The following is a 22,689-nucleotide window of genomic DNA, read 5'->3' as shown; positions in this document are numbered from 1 at the left end:
GATCAAAAACAACTTAACACTGACGTGAAGACCTTCCTGTCATATTCTGCATGGAATGCTTTATTATTATTATTATTATTATTATTATATCTGTCTTAGTAGCTTAATGTGTATTGACCATTGGAATAATACAAAAACCCTTCTTGTACTCAATGATAGCCCCACCCCCTGCCCTCCACCACACCGACTACCACCAAAATGAATGGTACCATTCTACCTACCTACTACCACCATGCTGAATGATAGTAGGTAGGAGGCGGGGCCCCTACCCGCTACCATCCTACCTACCAATACGACCACCATGCTGTATGGTAGTAGGTATGCAACCATCCTACCTACCATACGACCACCATTCTACCTACCTATTACCACCATTCTACCTACATACTATGCTACTATGCTGAATGATAGTGGGTAGGGGGCGGGGCGAAGCCCCGCCCCCTACCCACTACCACCATGCTGAATGGTAGTGGGTAGGAGGCGGGGCGAAGCCCCGCCTCCTACCCACTACCCACTACCATCCTACCTACCATCCTACCTACCATCCTACCTACCATACGACCACCATGCTGAATGGTAGTAGGTAGGAGGCGGGGCTTTGCCCCGCCTCCTACCCACTACCCACTACCATCCTACCTACCATCCTACCTACCATACGACCACCATGCTGAATGGTAGTAGGTAGGAGGCGGGGCTTTGCCCCGCCTCCTACCCACTACCCACTACCCACTACCATCCTACCTACCATCCTACCTACCATCCTACCTACCATACGACCACCATGCTGAATGGTAGTAGGTAGGAGGCGGGGCAAAGCCCCGCCCCCTACCCGCTACCATCCTACCTACCATACGACCACCATTCTACCTACCTACTATGCTATGCTATGCTGAATGGTAGTGGGTAGGAGGCGGGGCTTCACCCCGCCTCCTACCTACTACCATTCTACCCCCGCCTCCTACCCACTACCATTCTACCTACCATACGACCACCATGCTGAATGATAGTGGGTAGGGGGCGGGGCGATTCTACCTGCCTACTATCACCATGTTGAATGGTAGTGAGTAGGGGGCGGGGCAAAGCCACCACCATTCTAGCCCTGCCCCCTACCCACTACCATTCTACCTACCTGCTATCATCATTACTACTTTTTCTATTCTATTCTACTACTATTCAAGAATGTTGAATTCTACCTACCTATCACCACCATCATTCCTACTATTACTATTAAAAAATGTCAAGAATGTCAAATAGTGGTAGGTCGGTCTTTGTGTGTTTGTTTTTTTATTGAAAAGAAAACAGTTTTAAATTTGCAACTTCAACGCAACTCACTTGAATAACTACAAGTCGGATTAGAACCCGCGACCCGCGACGTGTTTAGCAGAAACTCTAACCCACAGACCACGGTGTCAACGAGATCGGCAGGTCTCTGCGCACTCTTGTCTTTTGCCTGCTGACAGAGGCGCCCCCTGGTGTAAAAAAATCAGATGGTTTTCTATATATGGCACCAGAGCAGCGGTCACCGTCACCGTTCCGCTAGCCGAGCGGATAAGTACACGGTTTGCGAACCCTGAGATCCAGGGTTCAAATCTCACCATGTATGTGAATGTCTGTGTATTGTATGCAACTAATCCTAATCCTAACCATGTTTCACTACGTCCTGTGCATACCAATGATCCCTGTGAAAACTGTACCTGACAATGAACGTGATTAACTCATCCAAAAGTTAAACAATGATGTATGCACGTGGCTAAGAAACTTTCTGTCTCCACACTGTACACTTAGATGTATACATTTCTGTCAATTAAAAAAAATATGTTGGTTTTGAAAACATATTCTATGAAATGTAGTCTTGAAATATTTAAGGCCAGCCAGATGCAAATTTTGCAAAGCAAGCAATTGGCATTGACCAGAACTAGAAATATTTCACGCTTCTGCACCTAATAATCATGGGAAATATAATTGTACTATCCACTGGCGTGCACCACTTGCCAGTTAGACAACACAAAGCCGAGCCTTTAAACGTAAATATTACAATGCGTGACCGACGCGCTAAACGCCAACTTCTAATTGTCAATTCCGACCTTACGGTCACCTCCGTAAAATGCTCTCCTCCCATCGAAAAGCATCGGACTTTTGATCTTTGTAATTACAAATTTGACTCGAGAGGATTATTTCGATTTCAAGATGTCGTTGGACTACAAGCAATCTACCTGGTTTGAATGATAGTCACAGGCAAGAACAATACAATCCGCTGTTTGATTACACCGAATAGAAGGAAGCATTTGCATTGTGTTGGAGAAATATCAAATGCCCCGATGTTTGGAATAGTCAATAGCTGCTGTGACATATCAAAAAGGTTGGATAATGGCGATCACATGGACTTCAGTGCTGTTAAACTGTTAATTAAGATAACATTTGGCACCAACCTCTCCTGACGTGGACTAACTAGCTACTAAATTTAATGATGTAGTTCATATTTAACAATCCCCAGACAGATAGCACCCAAGGAGCCCACCAGCGATGGGACACAGTCAAAAACAAACGCTGGCAGCTCTTTATTGAAACATGATGCAAACGTGATGCACATCTTCAATAACATGTCTTCACACAGACATCACTAACTTCAGTAATCTTTATCAACGTGATCACCCACCACCATCAGTAGCTGCTCTGCGCGTACAAAAAGTTAACTCGTTTCAGGTCATCACTGGCTGAGGGGATCAAATTGTAGGTCGTGAACTTCAGGATGAGGGTCACAGGTACCTGAAGCGCACACCGACTGCAGCAAAAGATCCACGAGTTACTCGCCATCCTGCGTTATCAAGACTCCTAAGCATGAGGAGGGAAAAACAACTGACCCACAAAAAACCTAACTTTATTCACAACAGTGTCAGGATGTGTACTTTCGATTACAAATCAGTTTTGTAGAAATAACCCTGTCAAATCTGGATTATTATTTTTTTTTTTGCAGGGGTGCAGATTGTGACAAATGGTATATTCTACATATTTTTATTGTATTATACTGCATTCTTTGCAAAATTTAGCAAAGCATTGTTGCCATTAAATGCATCACGCACACACTCCATCCCCAACGTCTCAAACAGACAACTTGAAATGATGCTACAATTTTAATTCAAGCAGAAAAGCACATACATAAGTATAGCAAGCTTCGAGTTCACAGAGAATGGAATTAAAAAACAAAGACAACTGTTAAACAAGAAGATTTCATAGATGTACAAATAGGCTTCATCAATGTTTTGATTGGACGCACAGTACAGTACAAGAAGGACAAACATGCAGTCAGTGTGAGTTGGTGCACACCCAGTGAGTTTGTGACAGAATGGAGACAAACATAGCAAGTAGAATTAAAATAAAATAAAAAAAATACTCTCCCTCTATGGTTTTTGTTCTGCTCTTCAGCGTAGCGTCCGCATCTTTGGGAATGCTGCGGGAAAACAAAAATGCACTCATATGAATGTGTTGTCATCCATGTTGACGTGCAATTATTGCACACTTGCCTCAAAAATCTTTCATCTGGAGCTGCTGGGGGGGCTGTTGGTCTCTCCTCAGGTCAGCTCAACAGGACGAAATACTGTAGGCTGCATTTGTTGCGCTATATTAAACGAAAAAAAGCTGCTCAGGCTCTTCCAATTCTAAAAACAAGCGCCCAAAATGGTCACTGTTGCCGCTGACGTTCGACGGACTCCGGCGCCTTCCTGCAAGTGAAGAAACCTTGACAAGGGACCAGCGTTGGATCGACCAATCACCTCAGTCAACGGCTTGATCATGGGGGGGGGGGGGGGGGGGGAGTCAAACCTTTAAGAAAATGCAGGAAAAAAAGTTTAACTTTACTACCATGGCTTTTCACACGCCGGAAATGTGCACATTAGACATTACCGTATTTGGTTTTATAATTTGACTGCCCTGCTGAGCTAATGAGACAAACCATTAGGTCAGCAATGTCTGTCTTGACCAATAAGAAGAGCCGTACTACCAGTATTTTGCTTGCAAAGAAATCTACACTAGTGACATTCACTATTTATTACCTTAAGTGTTAAAATATTTTTAATGGGGCATAATTTAGACCAATGTGCTGCAAAATGTTAAATATGGAAAAATTTAATACTGAGCCGTTAACCACCAAAGAAGAAAATCACATTTCAAATTACACACAACCAATTAGATTACATTTTTTAGTAGCATTGTCAATTTCTATGGACAAAATTGCAACATTTAGGGACAGTCTGGTGACTGGAAACAAGTTTGTTTTAAATCAGGATTTGTTCAATGTTGCATAGACTTTCATTGCTTTTAACAATTTTGAAACTTGTAGAAAATGTGATGCTTGCATAGTTTGCATGCTTAACAGTTAACGAGTGTCTGGCAAACATCTTTGCAACCTTGAACGAACCACCGATGCAAACTTGAACTGAACTTGTTAATGTGCAACATTTTGCCGTGTGAAAGAAAAAGAAAAAAATAACTTTCACTCCCACCCCTGAAAGTGATCACAAACCCTTAAAAACGGATGCTATTTATAACCCACGGTCCATCCAGGCTGCAACGGATGCCAAGTGGACAACATTTGGTGACAAACAATTTCAAGTCAAACACGAGACTCCATTTGATGAATTGAAGCGCCCGCAGGTGGACGCCTCCGAAGACCTGTCAACCGCCACAACGTCACCGCCGGGCAAATGGCATCAGAAACTAAAGCAGAGTACCGTAGTTCTGGTCGCATTTGATCGGCGCGTCGACTTGACTGCTTCCCCCTGCACGGACTCGGGTCCCGTCCAGCTCGTGGCTCAGCCTGAAAAACAAAATATTGTACATAGACTTGAGTGCTGCTCACTTTGTGCAGGTGCGTGTATCCTTGCGTTCAGCCGGTGGCGCTCCACATCAACTTGCAGGTCACCAACAGTAACCACAGGGCAGTTGATTGCTTTAGGGGCCACAATTCCCAAGTCTCGTAGTGCTGGTCAGAAAATGTTTATTTCCATTATTCGTTTGAAAAAGTGAAAATCGACAAGGCAACAGAAACGCTTAACTGCAGACCATGTAAAGGTCGATATCAAAGCATCTTGGGCCACAATAACACTTCTTACAAGGCCGTTTGGGATTTTTAATTTTTTTTATTGGTCATGTGAAGGGTCTTATTTTGTGAAAGACTGGATTATTTTTTTTTATATTCTTGGGCCTTTTCTGCCAAATCATCAAAATTCAAACACAGGCTGCATGTGGTGAACCAATATTAGATGCAAGCTTCACTTTTTTAAACTAATGATTGAAATAAAATTACCTCAATATTAGAGTTTCCTGACCAGCATTTAGATTTTTTGGGGTACATTTAGTGCCCAAAAACCTTTTGCACCTATAAGTCTTAAAACTACACCGTACTTTTTTTTTTTTTTTCACCTCTCATTTTGGCACACCCGACTCATCGTCCAATCTGCAAAAAAACAATTGTGAGCATGTCAGTTAAATGCGTTCATGTACTCATTTCATTACCTTGGTCCAGGTCCTCTTGTACAACCTGCTGCTGAGACAACCCTGAAACAGACAAAATAAAATGTGTTTATCAATATGACTCCTGCCTCAAATCCTACCTACACTTTCAACTTGCCATCAAACCAACAAAACACTGCTCTGGGCCCAGACAAGCCAAACAACTACAGACCATCTCCAGCAAGATCTTGCAAACACTTTCCATAACCTGCCCTGACTGCAATCAGGCCTTTCTAAGAAAACAACTAAGGCATGCCACAAAGCTCCATATTCTGCCCCCTCCTGGTCACAACTCAGATCATTGTTGCTCAGGCAGTTTATACACCAACAAACGTGTCGTGTCAAGTCATGTCAAGTCAAGTCATCTTTATTGTGCCACGTGGTTCCTAAATTGATGGGGGAAAGCATACAAATTCATCAGGTGTGTTCATACATATTACCTTCGTGCGTTTGATCCGTCGCTGCCTCTGCAACACAAGAACAGCAAACTTCATGAAGATCCACCAACACTTACGAAATCCCAGATTACCACAAAAAAAAAAGAAAAGAAGAAGGTATAATCATTTGACTGAAGAGTAAAGGTGTAAAAATAAATAAAGGACAATGTATTAGAACAGTTGTACATGAGATTTTAAAATGGAGACCCACGTCTGGATTTAAGAATTTAATCCAGGAATGTGTGAAAGGTGCAGAAGACTTGAGAAATTGGTGGAAGGGAAGAGTCTAAAAGTTGGATGGACGGTAGCCAAGACGTAAAAACAAAAAGAGGGGTTGTGGGCTACGAAGAGCCCCCTACCGGCTGACAGGAGGAATTCGATGCTTGAGGTTCTAATCTGTAGGCTCTGGTCCTTCTCGCTCACCATCAAGTTGATAACTCGGCCTGACAACAGTACCATAAATTCTCAATCACATTCATGTACATTAACCATCACGTGTTCTAGTGTACACATACAATCATTAATATAAATATCAGCTAAACACAAACATCCCTAACAAATCATACATAATCAACTAATATCAAACAATCGTCATTAACATACTTAAAATTATTCAATGAGGCAACAGTTGACTCTTTAACCGTTAAACATTTAAGAACGGATGACGTCAACCAGTGTCGCTAATTACATTAAATGAACCCAGCCGGCTCTCACAACTAACATTTCACTCACCCGTCGTCACGGTGCATTTCACGGTACGCACGCGGTAGAAGGCTCCCCTCAAATCCACGCAAGAAGGTGGTTTAGTTACAAATCAAACTTAAAGTCTGCGGCAAAGGAACGTTCAGACCTGTGGCCCATGGGGAGGGAAGCAACTCCCCATCCCACCTCTTCTACCGGAGCGCGTGTACTTCCGCGTTTAGTACACGACATTTGGCTGCGATTGGATAATTACCGGCCACATGACCGACCCACTGCAAATAAACGAATGAAATTAAATTTAAAATAACCGGTTTCTCGTGGGGTTTATCACACGTTACACATCCATACCACCCAAAAAATAAAATGCAAAAACAATACAATATTTTTTGTTGAAATTGTAATTGTAATTGTGTAAAATTAAGTGAATTATTATTATTATTTTTTTTATAGAACAGATAGGCCTATGTACTACGATCCCTTTGTTGAAGATTTCGAGATACGTAGTCTTTTTTTCTAAATTTACTATAGATGGTAGTTTGAAAGAAAAAAGAAAACGATTAAAACACATGGTCATTAAAAAAAGATACCTTTTTTTTTTTTTAACGCCTTGCTATACACACACATTAGTATATGGTAGTTAAAAAAAAAAATCAATAAACAAGTTATTATACATGCCAAGTCCGGTGTGACAGAAACGCAAGGAAACTACTAGCACAACAACCAAAACCAAGACAGTAACTAGAAAATAAAGAGGTGTGAGAAATACTTACACGCGGTTATCAATCGAGGCAAGACAACTATGACTGGAGCGAAAATGAGAACAGACAACACTTGACACATGCTGAGTGAGCACGAGAACAATCGTACAAACTGAGTGCTGTCGCTGAATTCCTTTTGAAGTCCAGATTGTCAACGTGCTGCAGGTGAGGTGCAGCAAGACACGCCCCCCTGCCCCCACTCAATACAGGTAATGGAAAAAAACAAGAACGCATGCAGAACATGACCATATATGGTTGTGTATTTAATTATTTATTTTAAATAACACTTTTACTATTAATGCTTGTTTAGTTTTTTTGAACAAACAAACAAAACAAAAAACCCTCTTACTATACATTGTCTGTAAAAAAGCGGCTTACTGTACATTTTTTGTAATAAAAGATTTACTACATACATGGTCATTTACAACAAAAAAAGCAGTGTTATTCAACATGGCCGTTTAAAAAAAATTAAGAAACAAAAAGGGAATTTGAGACGGTCAATTATCATTGCACTGCTAATGTGAAGGATTTTTTTTTATTTTGAATTGAATTACTTTGGACTTTTATCTAATATTTTGGATTAACCCATTTTGCCTTTTTTTTCCCCCTTTGTATATTTTGAGAGCACACCTGCCTTGCCACCTTGCTCCACCATCTTGTGGCACTCACAGGAAATTAGGGCTCAGTTCCATATATTAAAGTTAATTTGGTGGAATACTTTAAACTCCCTTAATCAAAGGTGTTTTGTTTTGTAACTTTAATTGCTTTTATTGATTTTTTATTTAGTTTTATTTTATTAAGTTATTTAAATGTATGCAAATTAAATGTATTTATTATTCATTTATTTAAATTCAAATAAATTCTAATTAATTTATTTAATTGTTTTAATAGAATTATTTATTATTATTATTTTATTATAAATGTAAAATTATGACTATGCCTGAGGAATGTCTTTGACTAAAAATTGACTCAACACCCCCCCCCCCCATTTCTTCTTATATATGACAATTTCAATCCCATTAGATTGTATCACCACATGTTGAATAAAAAAAAAAAGTAGTTATGATTCTCAGAGCTCATTGAGAGAGCAGTGTAACACCCTGAGATGATATTCAGTGCCCTCTGGTCATTAAATTGTAACTGCCTGGCTGTGACCAGCCACTGGAGCAAATTGTCAATTATGCTGTTTATTGTAAAGCGCACAACCTTAAGGGAGAAGGCCGCCCACCCCGCTGCCTTCTTTCTCCTCCTCCAGGCTAACTCGGAGGCTGGCGAGCGACACCGGCCACCGAGCCGAAAACAAATTCTTCCCTGTGGATTTCCCCCGGGGATGCAAGAGATGCTCTCTTTAATATGTGCTCGTCGTCTCCCGAGGGCCAATACGGAAAGGCTTTAATCACATTGGAATGTAATTACACTCCGCTTGAAATAAATTAGATAAACTGTCACAATGTTGTGGTTTTATTCACATATACAGTACAAACATTCAACTTTTGAATTGGTCACTGAAGTGCATTTTAAAGACTTTAGCAGCAGTTCTTCATAGACTGTAAATGTACATCATCATTAAACATTTGAGGATCTCTTGTCAACATCTCATATATGATTTACATATGTACAATTGTAGGTAGAATATTGCCATTCAGACATGAGCTCAATGTATTTTTGGGAAACTAATGGTTAAATCTGTAGTGATGAATGCAGTTGACACGGATGACAAATAAAGCTTTATTGATTTAATATGAGATGAAATTGAAATATTCGGGCTCTCTTGTTCTAAGACTTCCATTCAGGCAGAATCTGCAGTAGATCTTTTACAGCCATGGACCACATTTTAGCTTACATGTTAACTTCATCTTTTCCAATGATTAAGCTGAGGGGGCACAGGTCAAAGAACCACAACATGGAATGACCACTAGATGTCACTCTCACTGTTTCCATGCTATTTACAGGCCATGCCGCGAGCTGCCATTCTGTCACGTCATAACAAATACTGTGCTAAATTAGTCAGAAGGAATATTTAAAAAAACAACAACAACAAAGGAGTCAAAATGGAGCAGCAGGTGGAACGCGGTTAGCACATCGGCCTCACAGTTGAGGCACCATGTCATTGAATAATTTCCTGAAAATGTAACAACACCTAAAAATGTAATAAAATTTGCACTTAACTTGATAATTTTTTAAAAATAATTTCACCAATAATGTAATAAAAATTATGACATTCTTACCATCATATCTCAGAAGTGTTTGCAGCAGAGCAGTTCTAATCAAGTGGGCGGGGCTCACTTTGATTAAGTCTCTGCAGAGTTGGTTTAGCACTAAGTAAATCAACTCTGTCAAATAACACAACAGTGACCTACATTTAAATCAAACAGTGTTTAAAACAGACTTTGCGGATTTAAATCAAATTTGAAACATTTAACACCAAAAATTTAACACTGCAATTTTTGCCGTGATAATTCTTTGATTGTCCAAAAAACCAAAATGCAGAACTTTGGACAACAAATGAATACATTATCTGTCAAGATTTACACTATAATTTAATATAAATGTTATTAATTATCAGTAAAAATATTACAATATCAGTCAGGATTTAAAATATATATATATATTATTGGTGATATTATTACATTTTAGATCAAGTGCAAATTTTATTAAATTTTAGGTGTTAGATTTTTAGGAAATTATTACGTTATAGGATGCTGCACTTGTTGTGCTTGTGTATTTATTTTAATTTTTATTTTGCATCGGCACGCCCTGATTCCCAAAACATAAATTTTTGACTAATTGAGGACTGTAAATTAAATGTGTAAATGCAAGCATGTATGTTTGCTTATAGTTTATCCTGTGACTGACTGGCAAAAGAAAATGCGAAAGCAAAAAACAAAAACTGTGTGTAGTGTAGAGGCAGTAATTATATGAAATATCTATTTGGAAATTTTTATTGGAAAAATGTAAACTGAATTTTCTTGAGAGAAAAGTGGAATTATGGCAGTGATTGGAATGTGCTTCATTTAGGAAAACAGTAACGCTTTGCTGCTATTATGTGGAAACTTGGCGTGGCAAAATCATGTTGATGTGAGTTGTGGCGTTTCATTTTGACCGAAGCGTTGCCAACGTCCATATTTGGTGTTTTTGTGATCAGACCTGTCTAAATTACTTTGGCGCCATCTTGTGGCATGTTTGTGCTAAGGTGTGTGGAAGTGAAGGGAGGAGCTTCATTTAATGTAATCAGGCTGTTTTATCTAATAAAAAGTAGTTGGCATCTTATGGGCAGTTATGATTTTTTTTCTGGGGTGGGCTTCAATTAGTTGCAATTTTTTTTTTCATGGCAGGACTACCCGCCCATAAAAATGACATTTTTCTCATGTAATTTTTTTCAACTTTTGGATATTTCTTCTGACAGGTCACTGTAGTCTTTAATGTAACAATCAACATCTATAACAATAATATTAGTACTCTTCCCCACCATTAGAACATGATCGCAGTTGTCAAGTATCGGGTCAACAAGGCCCTTGTGCTCAAAAAGATGTTGAGATGTCGATCCAGGTCAAGAAAGAAAAAGGATATATTTCGTATGAAAAGTCATCCCGTTCATAATGAGGGAAGCGGTAATGGCCTCGTACCTCATCTTCTCCCGACCCAGTGGGGTGTATTAACCTGTCGTCATGTCGTGTTAAACTGTGCCGCGCTTGAAAGGCGAGGCGGCGGCGGAGATTGACAAGGAGCGAGCGTGGGGGAGGGGAGGGGTTCGAGTGACGGAGACAAAGGAAGTGGCGGGGGAAAAAGGGCGAAGTCAGAGGCGGAGGACGACCGTGGAAAAAAGGTGAGGACGGGTCGCTTGGGATGGCGCTGAATTGTGTTTCTCACTCTCTCCTCCCATCTTTTTCTCTATCACCCATCACCATGACAGGGACAGTAATTGGACGTGGTCCTCTCTCTCTCTCTCTCTCTCTCTCTCTCTCTGTCTCTTTCACTCTCTCCCATGGCTTTGCTCCTCAGCGGGAGCCTTGGGACCCGGAAATAGCTGATGACAAGATAGCGGCTGCCTTTCATTTAGCTCAAGGTTACGCCACCCTTCTTTGACAGACGCCACACCTGAGGTGAGTTTAAAGAAGACATAGGATGAAAAAAAAAAAAAAAAAAAAACACACAATCCCTTTTTATTTCCTGTTCCTTTCAGCACATCCAGTTGACCTTACGGTTTTTGTATTGAGCGGCGGCGTGGACTGTGCGGCTCATTCACAACAAAACACACACAATGGTGAGTTCACACTCAGTTATACGGGTGTTTGTGTTTGCAAAGAGCATGGCCCCTACCTTACCCTAAAAAAATAAAGGTTAACACTTTCCAGAGGCGGCAAATTCAGGTCCAGAAAGTAAAAACCCTGCCACAGTTTAGCTTTAGCCTTAGGTGCTAGCTAGCTAGCTCCCTAGCAGGTAAATGAGCACCAGGGGAGTTAGCTAGCTAGCACCTGAGGTTAAAGTCAAACCGCGGCAAGATTTTTTACTTTCTGGACTTGGATTCGCCACCTCTGACACTTTCACACTTATATACACAAACACGCAGAAACACGCATTCTCCTATCAGTCCGATAGCAGGAACTGTTCCTGTTCCGGTGGCTTCTTCACCCAGGTGCCCAGGCCGGTTTCTTGCAGAGACCTGAACCACTGTTGCTTGACTGTCTGGTAAGGGCGTGCCGCCATCTTGGCCTGGCAGTAAACCAGCTGGCCGTCCTCTGAGCAGGACGTGGGGATCCCCAGCTGGAAAAGGCGAGAGAGCAAAAAGAGAGAGGGGACGTGATGACGGGCCGAGTAGCTTCCATTGTGAGTGCAATATTGTTGTTGTTGTTGAAGCACACAGGTGCGTTTCTGCTGCGTTAATGTGCATTGTCCCAAGGAAAAACTAAACAATTTGATGGCAGGGGGTACTAGTTAGCCCCAAGACAACATGAGTAGCCCACAGGTCTGCACTAAAAATCGAACCAGTGACAATCACTGTACTAAATATTTCATATTTTGTTGAAAATGTGGTTTGGAAAATTAATTAATAATATAGATTGTGTTAAATGGTGATAAAATACAGTTTTTATTTACCCCAATTATTTTTTAAAAGGTCATTTTAGAGATGTCATTTTTAATACCGTAATATGAACGGTATTTTTGCTCATAAATTTAATATCGGCCTATGTGCAGATTTTTTTCCCAATATTTAGTATTTGTTTAAATTCACCCCCCCCCCCCCCGCCCCCGCACAATTATCGCCAGCTATTCATGACAAAAAATCTGCCCTATAAAAAAAAAAGAAAAGAAAACAAATATTTTGAAAATTAATCCAGGGGCTGGGGGACACATTTTTTTCTTAGTTTTTTCAATATTTTTCAATTTTTTTCCAGGATAAAACAAAACAAAAATTTACTGCTAGCTAAGACAAAAAACAAAACAATTTCTCCCAAACATTTCTTTTCTTTTGAAAACTAATCAAGGGGCCATAGGGCTGTGGCCGGGGGCCACATCCCCCCCCCCCCCAATATTGCAATAATTTATTCCTCCTTTCCACTTTAACCACCAGTTATTCATGAAAAAAAGTTGAATTTTTACCAGCGTTTTCTGGGGTTTTGTTAAAAAAAAAAAAGGAGATGTGGAGGGGGGAATTAATCAAAGGGCTCTAAGTGTGGCTGGGGGCTACATGCAGCCCGTGGGCCCCCAATTGCCAATCCCTGTAATAGACAATTAAAAAAATAATATATATATATTTTTAACTTTTGTACGTACATTTTAGAATAATCAGTACTTAATACTTTTACTTTCAAAAAAATAACAACAACAAACAATTACCTGTACTTCTACTGTGCTTATACAATAAGTATAGAGTGTACTACTTAACTTACTAACATCATTCTGTTTGGTTCGATCAATACCTAATCCAACCCAACAAATGGCATTCAAAACAAAACCTCTCATCTTGGCAGAAGTAAAAGAAAAGAAAAAAAGAAGAGAGATAAAAGTCAAAATGGACTGAAAGGCTAAAGGTTGCGATGGCGGAGTGAGGGAAGAAGACGAGCAAAACAAAAAGCGAATGAGGTGGCACAAATGCATTTAGGAGGGGTTGCGAGGAGGTGGGCGGGGGTTTGGGGCCTTCAACAGCTGTGTAATCTCCTCCATTTAAATTTCACAAGCAATTGAACATTCTCTGCGCTTTCTGTGCATTACTATTGTCGCAAGGGGAAACAATGAAGATCAGCGCGGATCCAAAGAAGGGGGGGGGGGGGTTGTAAGAACGTGAAAGTTTCTTCTGGAGATTAGTGTGACTGCTCTTGCGTGGCCCTTATATGCATCGTGCAGGGAACACTTAGGTTAGGAAGGGGGGGGGGGGGGGGGGTTAGCGCAGAGCACTTCTCCAAATAATTATCGTTTCATAGTCATTATGCTTTAACGGCCGCCATTTGGTGATGAAGCCACTGTCTGTTACATCAAGTTTCTGAATGGAAATTAGAGTGCAGCGAGGTCTGCCGTTAAAGATCGACACTGGCAGGTTGTGATAAGCCGCAAACACAGCACACACATTTATCTACTGGAGGAAGACAAATATTTTGTTGCCCGTGTATTCGGTATCTCCTGATAAAGTGTTTGTGTTGTGCTAGAAATTGGCTGCTTAATGTTTTCATTCAACGGAGTGTTCTAGAGCAATGCAATTAGAGAAGATTGACATCATAATTGTGTAGTCGCAAAAATTACAAAAAAAGTCATTTTATATTGCTTCAAAATAGCTTGCAAGAAAAAACAAAAACAAAAAATAAAATTATTTTTTTAACCTAGAAATTGCATGTTAAGGCGAAAAGACTGAATACAAATCAATGAAGCATGTGGAATCATTTGAAACGATATTGTAATGACATGGAATGAACTGAGTGTATTGGAGTTGGAATGGTTCTAATTGGTCACAAAATGTGGAAACTGGAATATGTAAACATGTGTAAATTGGGGCTTTAGATTTATTTTATGTTGTGAACGTGAGTAAAAAATGAGATGGCTTGAATGATCTGCACATGTTGATGTTGGAATAGTTTGTATTGATCACGTAATGTTTGGGAGGAGTGACCAATGGAGCATATTGTGATATGTGATTTTTTGGGGGGGCATAATTTTGGCATGTTGAAAATCGTTCAAAAGGTAAAATGAGTAAGCAGAATGATTTATATTCCAAATGGGAACTACAGTATCTAAATCTGTTATTTTGAATGTGCGAATGGAAATGACCAATAAATTAGTTTTGGGGCAAATTCTGCATTCATTGGAATGAATGGAGAATTTCTAGATGGAAAATGCTGAATTATGAGAAAACCACGGATTTTTGGAATAAAACAAATAGAAGCCCCCATGGCGTGAATTTTTGTAATATGTTGAAATTGGAATGATGTGAATCGGATCAATCATGTGGAAGGAGAAACGCTTCAAAACCTTGGAACGAAAAAAAAGAAAAAAAAAAGGCCTTCACATAATTAAACTTAAACATTGGAGGAAAGTCAACTTTATAAAGCAAAAGGCCAACAACTAAATGATGTGCTCTCCGGTGTCATGTTTGCTGGCTGACATTGCAACAAGGGCATCTTGATGGCGCACCTGTGTTCTTTGCGCAATGACCTACCACCATTATTACTATAGACACGGGCAACCTCCCTTTGTTGAACTAAAACATTGCACAATAGTTGAACTTATCCAAAATCGGATTTTCGCCGACTGAAATTGGCGAAGGCATTATCAGGTTTCAGAAAGGTGTTATCTTCAGTTTGCCGTGAGTAGCTCACAATGGAATTCTAACCTTGAGGGAACATTTGCCACTGAAATGTGAGTAAAATAAATCAATGTTGGCTGATCCACAGCTGAGACAAGAGGGTAAAGTTGCAGCTGTAAAAATAGCAGATGAACACATTTCTTGGTGGTACAGATTCTGCTGATGAATAAATCCCAGATCCCTAAGAGTCTTTATTTTATATCATATGCAATTGTGAACAAAGTCGAGCAAGAACAACGAATCCTGTCCCCGTAGAATCAATCCCAAAATCAGCAGAAGTGGAAAATTAGCAGCTGATTCTAGTCCTCACCTTGCAGTAAAGTCTGCTCCAGCGCGTGAACAGCGCGCGTTTGCAGAGGCGTGAAGGCATCCCTGAGTCACGTCTCCGTCCCGTGGCAGTGTTGACCACCTCCAACTGCGCGTCGCCCAACGTCCAGTTGACGCTCACGCACAAGGCCTTCCCTGAATGCTGATACTCGGCACAGCTTAACCCTGCAGGGGGAAAAAAAAAAAAAAAGGGGGGGAGAACTTGATTAACTCATTCACTGCCATTGACGGCTATAGACGTCAAAAATTAATTTGAACTATTTCTATTGGTTCAACATTTTTTCCCCTCTATTGTTAACAAGAGTACGAAACCCTAGAAAAAAATATTGTACATTTAGAACAGATATAAAATCTGTGATAAATCGTGAGTTAACTAGTGAAATCATGCGGGTAAAAATTTTAATCGCCTGACGCCATTCATTTTTAATATTTTTTTCTTTCTTAATGAAGGACTACTGAAATCAGTTAATTACAGTTGATATGCTGAAATCAGAGGATTTGGACAGTAAAAAAAAAAAGGCTCCAAATGATTACTTAAAAATAAAAAAAGATTATTAAAAAATTAGGGGTGTCAGGCAATTAATTTTTTAAAATTGTAATCAATCGCAGTACAATACAAATAAATCTAGGTTTTCATACTCTTGTTAACAGGTGAAAAAAAAAAAGTTAAACTAATAGAAATAGTTCAAATGAATTTTTGACGTCTATAGCCGTCAATGGCAGTGAATGAGTTAAACTTCTTGAAAAGCTGAAGTTGATCCCAAGTGCAGTGAAGACAACTTGTATGCATTATTACGTACTACTGTATAAATCGGTGAGGTCAAACAATCGGTTTCAGTATACGGGTCAACATCCTATTTCAAAACAAACTTTATAAATAAAGACAAGACCCCATTTTATAATATGTTTTTTATTTTATTTTTTTAATGGTAAGAACTAAGAATATAATTCTGTTTGCCCACTATATAGAGATTTATCATTCACATGCTAACTATATTGTGGATTTTTTTGTGCCACAACAAACTGGGCAGGTCTTCTACAAAAGATGCGTTCAGGTTTGTGATTTGAATATTTGTCAGAGCACGTAGAATACACAAAATATGTGACTATTGTAAGCTCTGTTTGTATGTGCTGCTAACTCTTTGTGTATTCAAGTAGCAGTTGCTTTACCGTAACGTTGATGCTAACTTCTGTTAGCCTGTGTGTTTCACATATAGCATTAAGCTAGCGGCCTTCTGCTTAACCATTATGATACGGTTTGGTTGAAAGTGTTGGCGCTCAAAGGGTAAAATATTGAACTCTCTTGTTTCCTGTGTCAGCTTTACAGCAAAATGAGTGACGGATCTTGAAGCAAGCGCACATTTGCTTTTTATTTGGACAACTGTACAAGCAATAGCATGATAACAGACGGATTCTTTGAAAACTGTGCTTCAATAAGTTTAAATGCTAATGCTTTCACGACATCATACATTTTCACCTATTGCAGGTGGCTCTAGAAAATGGCATCCGCAATATATGGGGTTCGCTGCATTTGTTCGCTATTATGAAGTAATGCCTATAGATTTACAAGAATGGAACATGACTCTAGCTTCTGGCTACAACATAAATGAAGAGGATCTGAAGAGTCTTTGAACACACCTATTTTCCCCGAGGCTAATACCAAGGATACAATGTTACAGCTGCTTGAAACTGTGTATGTAAACGTATAAAACTGCTCAGATACTGAGGAGGTGAGGGGATAACAAGAGACCTGCGGGTATTCCAGCAACGTGTAAGCATGCACACGGTGTTATCAGTGATATATACAACATCAAAAATTCATTTGAACAATTTCTATTAGTTTAACACAACAAGAGTATAATTAATAAATAAGTAAGTAACTAATAAATAAATACAATTTGTGATTTATCGTGAATTAAAAAATGTAATCGCCTGACGAGATGATTATTAAAAATTAGGGGGGGGGGGGTCAGGCGATTATTATTATTTTTTACTTCAATAGTTAACTCACGATTAATCACAATTTTTTTATCTGTTCTAAATGTACAATAAAAAAGCTACGTTTTCATACTGTTGTTAACAAAAGTAGAAAAAAAAAAGTTAAACTAATAGAAATAGTTCCAATTATTTTTTGACGTTTATAACCGTCGATGGCAGTGAATGAGTTAAGTAAGGTCTATTATTCAGTGATGGGAAAATGAAGCTTCACAAAGCACTTCTGATATCTATTTTTTGATTCCTGTAGATGGCGCTTTGGGTTTAAAAAAAATAAAGACCAGCGCAATGGAAACTGATTATATTTGACTTTGCATCTTTAAATCAAGAGTGCCATCTAGAGGAGTCAAAAATATCACAAGTGCTTCATGAAGCTTCATTTGTCCATCAACTGATATATATGTACTTTGGCTACTAAATATGTGCGACAACAAAGGAAATATCTGTCTGACTTTGGATGAGACGTGCAATTGTTTTGACACTGGAGCAGATTCTTTCTTTCTTCGCGTCTTTGACTGCGCATTGTGTTTGGTCTAAGCTTTGTTGTTTCCCGTGTTGGTGCCTTCCTCGCCTGCTCCAAGCCTTTTGTGTTGTAAATAAACATTTGCAGTTGGGGTCCACCTGCCTCAGCATCCGCGCCGCCGCAGCAAAACCTTGACAGATTGAATGTCTACAGATCATCTCCCCATCATTTGCCTATTATCGCCATTATTCCTACACGGGCACGGTTGCTCTTCTTTTGGAACTGGAATGAACTGCCCGCCACAACAACAATCCTCGCTGTGTCTTATTACCCGTCTCCTCTCTCTTTTACCGACGCGCTCCTTTGTACAAAAGAGGCGCTCTATCCATCTTGCCGTTACTCCCCCTTACCGCCCCCCCCCCAACCACTCATGGCTCATTGGATCCCTTCAATGGACTTCTCTCTGTCTGTAATAGCCAATTTCATTTTTCTTCCCCTGATGGAAGACTTGATCGGTGTCTTGGTCTGGGGGGGGGGCTCTACATGAAAGAGGTAAGAATTAGTGTGTTTAGTTATGAGACGTGTGACTGTACAACACACACAGAGCAGCGGGTCCATGAATTTCGTCTCCGTGCTCGCGCAGGTGTAAAAAATGAAAATGGTACACTTTAGCAAAACAAAGTGCATTCATATCGCTATGGTCGTCAATAAGTAGCATTTGTAATGGATGTCATTAGCCGATGCAAGTGCACTCCAAGTTATGGTCAGTGAGTTTATATCATTTATTCCGTGTCAAATAGTTGATCTGTCGTGGCTCTGCTCATAACTTGACAATGTTCGTGGTACTTATCGTATTTTCCGGACTATAAATTGCTCCGGAGTATAAGTCGCACTAGGCCAAAAATGCATACATAAGTCACACAGGAGATTAATCGCATTTGAGAAATTGGATTAATCATGATTAATCACTTAATAAAAAAAAGCCTCTACTATCAAGTTTTTCCCCCCGCCAAATTTGAAGATTCTTTTGACATTTAACGTTATGAGGACGTCTTCAACATTTTTTTTTGATCCACAGCACACGCTCACCCTCCTCTTTTTCTTATCAATGAATTACTTTAAAATGGGAAAAAAAATGACCCGAATATTTTAACATGAACAAATATTCAAACATTTGTTACATGCTTTACTTTAATGCATGTAATTATGTTTATTGCTCAAACAACCTGTGCTACTTTAAACGTAGCCATCCGCCGTCACGCCAAAGGATGATCTATGGTGAAAATTTGTAGTAATATAGTGCGATTAATCTTAGCGTTAATTCACGAATAATGCGATATTTTTTTGTGATTAAATAATCAGCTAATGCTTTAACTTTGACAGCACTAATATATATATATATATATGTATATATATATGTATATATATATGTATATATATATGTATATATATATATATATCGTATATATATATATATGTGTGTATATATACTTATATATATATAAATATCGTATATTATAGTATACGATATATATATATATATATAGAGAGTCCCCTCTTATTCCACCTGGTATTTTTTATTTATTTTTTTATTTTATTTTATTTTTTTCTTAAAAGAGCTCAGTATTGTTCATTCGGTAATGTCATCATCATTGCTCTTTTTATTATTATTTTTTTTTTTTGTATGTGGGTGAGTATGTGTATGTGCACCTGGTATATTTTTTCATGTACAAGTCGCAGGAACAGCCAACCTATGAAAAAAAGGCGCGACTTTATAGTCCGGAAAATACGGTAAAATTCTACCATGCATTTACGGGAAGGCTTTCACTCATTCCCAGGTGTATAAAAAGTCTGGACAGTAGAATAAGCATAGTTGAAAAGACTTACATGCAAACGGGTGAATTAAGCACTTTAAGTTACAAAACATAGCAAGTGCAAGGAACGCTCTTTTTCCATTGATTTGCTTTCTGCCCTCATGTTTCCCCTCAGACCATTTCTTGATGACGACACTAATAATGTCAGATAAGGACCGTGATGACATTGATTTGGCGGAGGGCCATCGTCCTCATGTCCCTCCTCGTCCACCTTCCATACCTCTCAATCGACTGCTACAGCGACTCAAGCTACGTCCGGCACAACGATCTGACAAATCCAAAGAGACCACTATTTGTAAACACATTCTTTCTATAGAAAAGCTATATAGAATGGAATAAAATTAGATTTTTTTTTGAAAGATCTGTATGATTGCAGATCGATCAAATGTATTACCGTAAACCAATTTCTTTTTTTTAAAATCAATAACATCCATAGAAAGAGATGCCCTACATCGTATGTAGAACTTGCTGAGGGAGTGGCCTAGATTGCAAGTGACGGCTGATGTATCTTCACGCTGGGTGTCATTCAGAACCTCTTCCAACGTTGAGCTTCACTACAAACAAAATTCTCGGGTCTCAGTGGAACCTTGGAAGCACATTTGCTAGAATGGCTGCCACAATGATGACACTGTTGGGTTGGATAGCTCCATGAGTTTATGTGTGTTTGCGTGTGTGATGTTTGCCTGCACGACTGTTATAGTTCATTTGGTGCAAAGTTGACATATCTGGAATCTGACGGTAAACCCCGTGCGGCAAACGCGACACAATTGTCAAAAGAGATTCGTCATGTAGATTCTAAAACGTAACGTCGCCCGTTTCCTCTCAATGTATTATTGTGGGAAGCATTCGCACATGTTTATTGTGATTTTTATTCTCCACACTTTTTTTGCCGTGTAACAACTCCCACATAATACTTCAATTAAAAAAAACTGAAACTACATCTTCCGTTTATAAAACTAACTAAAAGTAACTATAATTATAGTACAAATGTCAGTTTTTCTCTATTAATAAACATGAATTTTTAGGGTGTTTAAAAAAAGACACTGTCGTTTGAGATTTTATTACACAATACTTAGCAACTTTTTATTTTGATTTTCTATTTGACAAATATGAAAAAAACTAAAACTAATACTAAAACTAACAAAAAGTAAACTAAAATGATGCATTTTTGAAAAAAAAAAAAACCCAAACCAACAAACCTGCTCTAAAAATAAACTAAAACTAAATGAAAAAAAAATCCCAAGCTATCATAACCCTGGTGCATTTTTTTTGTCACCTGTGATGTTGGCGCTAGGTGTGCTGTGGTCCTCAAAGTTGTTTGAAGTATTCTAATGACCAGAGATCAGCGCGTCAATGAATTTTTAGGGTCTGTCATTCGGCAACAATCAGGACACACCCCTTCCATTAGCATCAGTATTTCAAGCCGAACCAAACTGCAATCGAAAACCCGCCTCATCTATCTATCCATCCATCCATCCATCCATCCATCCATCCATCCATCCATCCATTCATCCATCCAATAATTCATTTACCACTGAGCAGCGGCTGGTTGCGTCTGTAAGTGGCGGGAAGGGGCCCCAGTCGTTCCTGCCGTTGGTTCAGGACCCTGCCCAGATGGCCCGTGTGCCGGAGGCTGCCCACGGTCACGCTATGAAGGTACACAGGCTCCATTAAGTGGCTCAGCAACGCACCCTGCAGGCCGAGAATATTCCACCTAGACGGGAAGGGGAAGGATACATTAAGGAGTGTTTTATGGAGATGACAAGGTGAGGTCGTCGGTGTGGAGAGGAGGAAGGATTGCGGCGAACGTCAGAGGTTGGTTGAGGTGAGAAAAAGGGGACAGGCAGCGCGAGAGAGACCATTTTGAGAGCCTTAATGACAGGTAGAGACAATCTGATCGTTATCTTGATGTGGGACGTGATGAATAACATCTGCTGGACTGTCAATACACACAAACACGCCATTTCCCCGCGGTTAGAGACACAAACCATCAGCGGTGCCGGCAACAACAACATTGCCACGGGTCAGTGCATCAGCATTCATTACCACAACAACACATTAGCATGCGTGCATTTGTCAGTGCCAGTGGGGTTAATGCACTGCCCAACGTCGCAGGCAGGCCTCCGTCCATCACCGAGCGGGAGGTCGATCGCTGCTAGTTTGTTAAGGGACATCCACCTGTGTCGGCAGGTGGTTCGTCCTGCCCGCCTCACTCACGCCTGATAAGGTAGCCAGCCGGCCCTGCCTTGGAATGCCAACTGCTGGAATCCTCAGATTAACAAGCAGGAGCTCATTCCATGATGGGAAATGATAATTATCATGTTTATATTCGTTTGTAGCCTCGCAGAGGCATTCTGTTGTGCCTGACGCTCTTAAAAAGGGCCGAGGAGGTTCGTATAAAATGGAGGGTCGCTTTGCCATTCTTCACCTTTAATTTATTTAACACACTAGGGTCGGGTTTCACCAACAAGGTTTCACTTAATTTAACCTCTGATGTTAAATAGTTAATAAAACTGGATTTGAAACGAGTTCATCTGGTTTTAAAATTAGCGGTGCTCTGTTGCACCATTTCAACTAACTAACTAACTAACTAACTAACTAACTAGGATAATTCTGAATATGGTTTCAACAGGTGTTTTTTTTTAGTGTTAGATTGTCACTAGCTAGCAAAAACGTTAGTCTAATGTTACTTGTTAGCTCGATTGGCTACGTTATAATGCGTTGGCAGTGAAGCTCAAACTTTTCCTCCTTTGAAAAAAAACTTGCTGACCGAATTAATAGAGAAATACGCGCAAACAATAGAAGACAAGAAAATGGACAACAGCACAGC

General features: G+C 39.6%; 1 protein-coding gene and 1 long non-coding RNA gene across 6 annotated transcripts in view; both read right to left on the bottom strand.

Annotated features, from left to right (window-relative positions):
- Positions 1 to 3,118: 3,118 nt before the first annotated feature.
- Positions 3,119 to 6,850, bottom strand: LOC147155727 (uncharacterized). Of its 2 annotated transcripts, none has more exons than XR_015092115.1 (7): positions 6,678 to 6,850; positions 6,305 to 6,388; positions 5,949 to 6,017; positions 5,512 to 5,553; positions 4,728 to 4,813; positions 3,522 to 3,616; positions 3,119 to 3,448 (listed from the first exon to the last, which is right to left on the bottom strand). It is a non-coding gene; the product is annotated as an uncharacterized LOC147155727 (long non-coding RNA). The 2 variants fall into 2 exon arrangements; XR_015092114.1 differs by having other exon boundaries at positions 5,949 to 5,975.
- A 2,000-nt stretch (positions 6,851 to 8,850) lies between these two features.
- The window catches only part of adarb2 (adenosine deaminase RNA specific B2 (inactive)), a 191,352-nt gene continuing 177,513 nt past the window's right edge, over positions 8,851 to 22,689 (bottom strand). For all 4 annotated transcript variants that reach the window (XM_086066302.1, XM_086066301.1, XM_086066304.1 and 1 more), the window contains 3 exons: positions 21,392 to 21,573; positions 15,511 to 15,692; positions 8,851 to 12,169 (listed from right to left, as the gene is read on the bottom strand). In XM_086066302.1, the coding sequence (XP_085922428.1) occupies positions 11,993 to 12,169; positions 15,511 to 15,692; positions 21,392 to 21,573 (541 nt within the window). In that variant the 3' untranslated portion in view covers positions 8,851 to 11,992. The remainder of the gene's footprint in view (positions 12,170 to 15,510; positions 15,693 to 21,391; positions 21,574 to 22,689) is intronic.

The sequence above is a fragment of the Leptonotus elevatus genome, chromosome 21 (genome assembly GCF_054856555.1).
Source record: "Leptonotus elevatus isolate MCC_2025b chromosome 21, RoL_Lele_1.0, whole genome shotgun sequence".
NCBI classification, from domain to species: Eukaryota; Metazoa; Chordata; class Actinopteri; order Syngnathiformes; family Syngnathidae; genus Leptonotus; species Leptonotus elevatus.
This window is presented reverse-complemented; position numbering and strand designations above follow the sequence as displayed.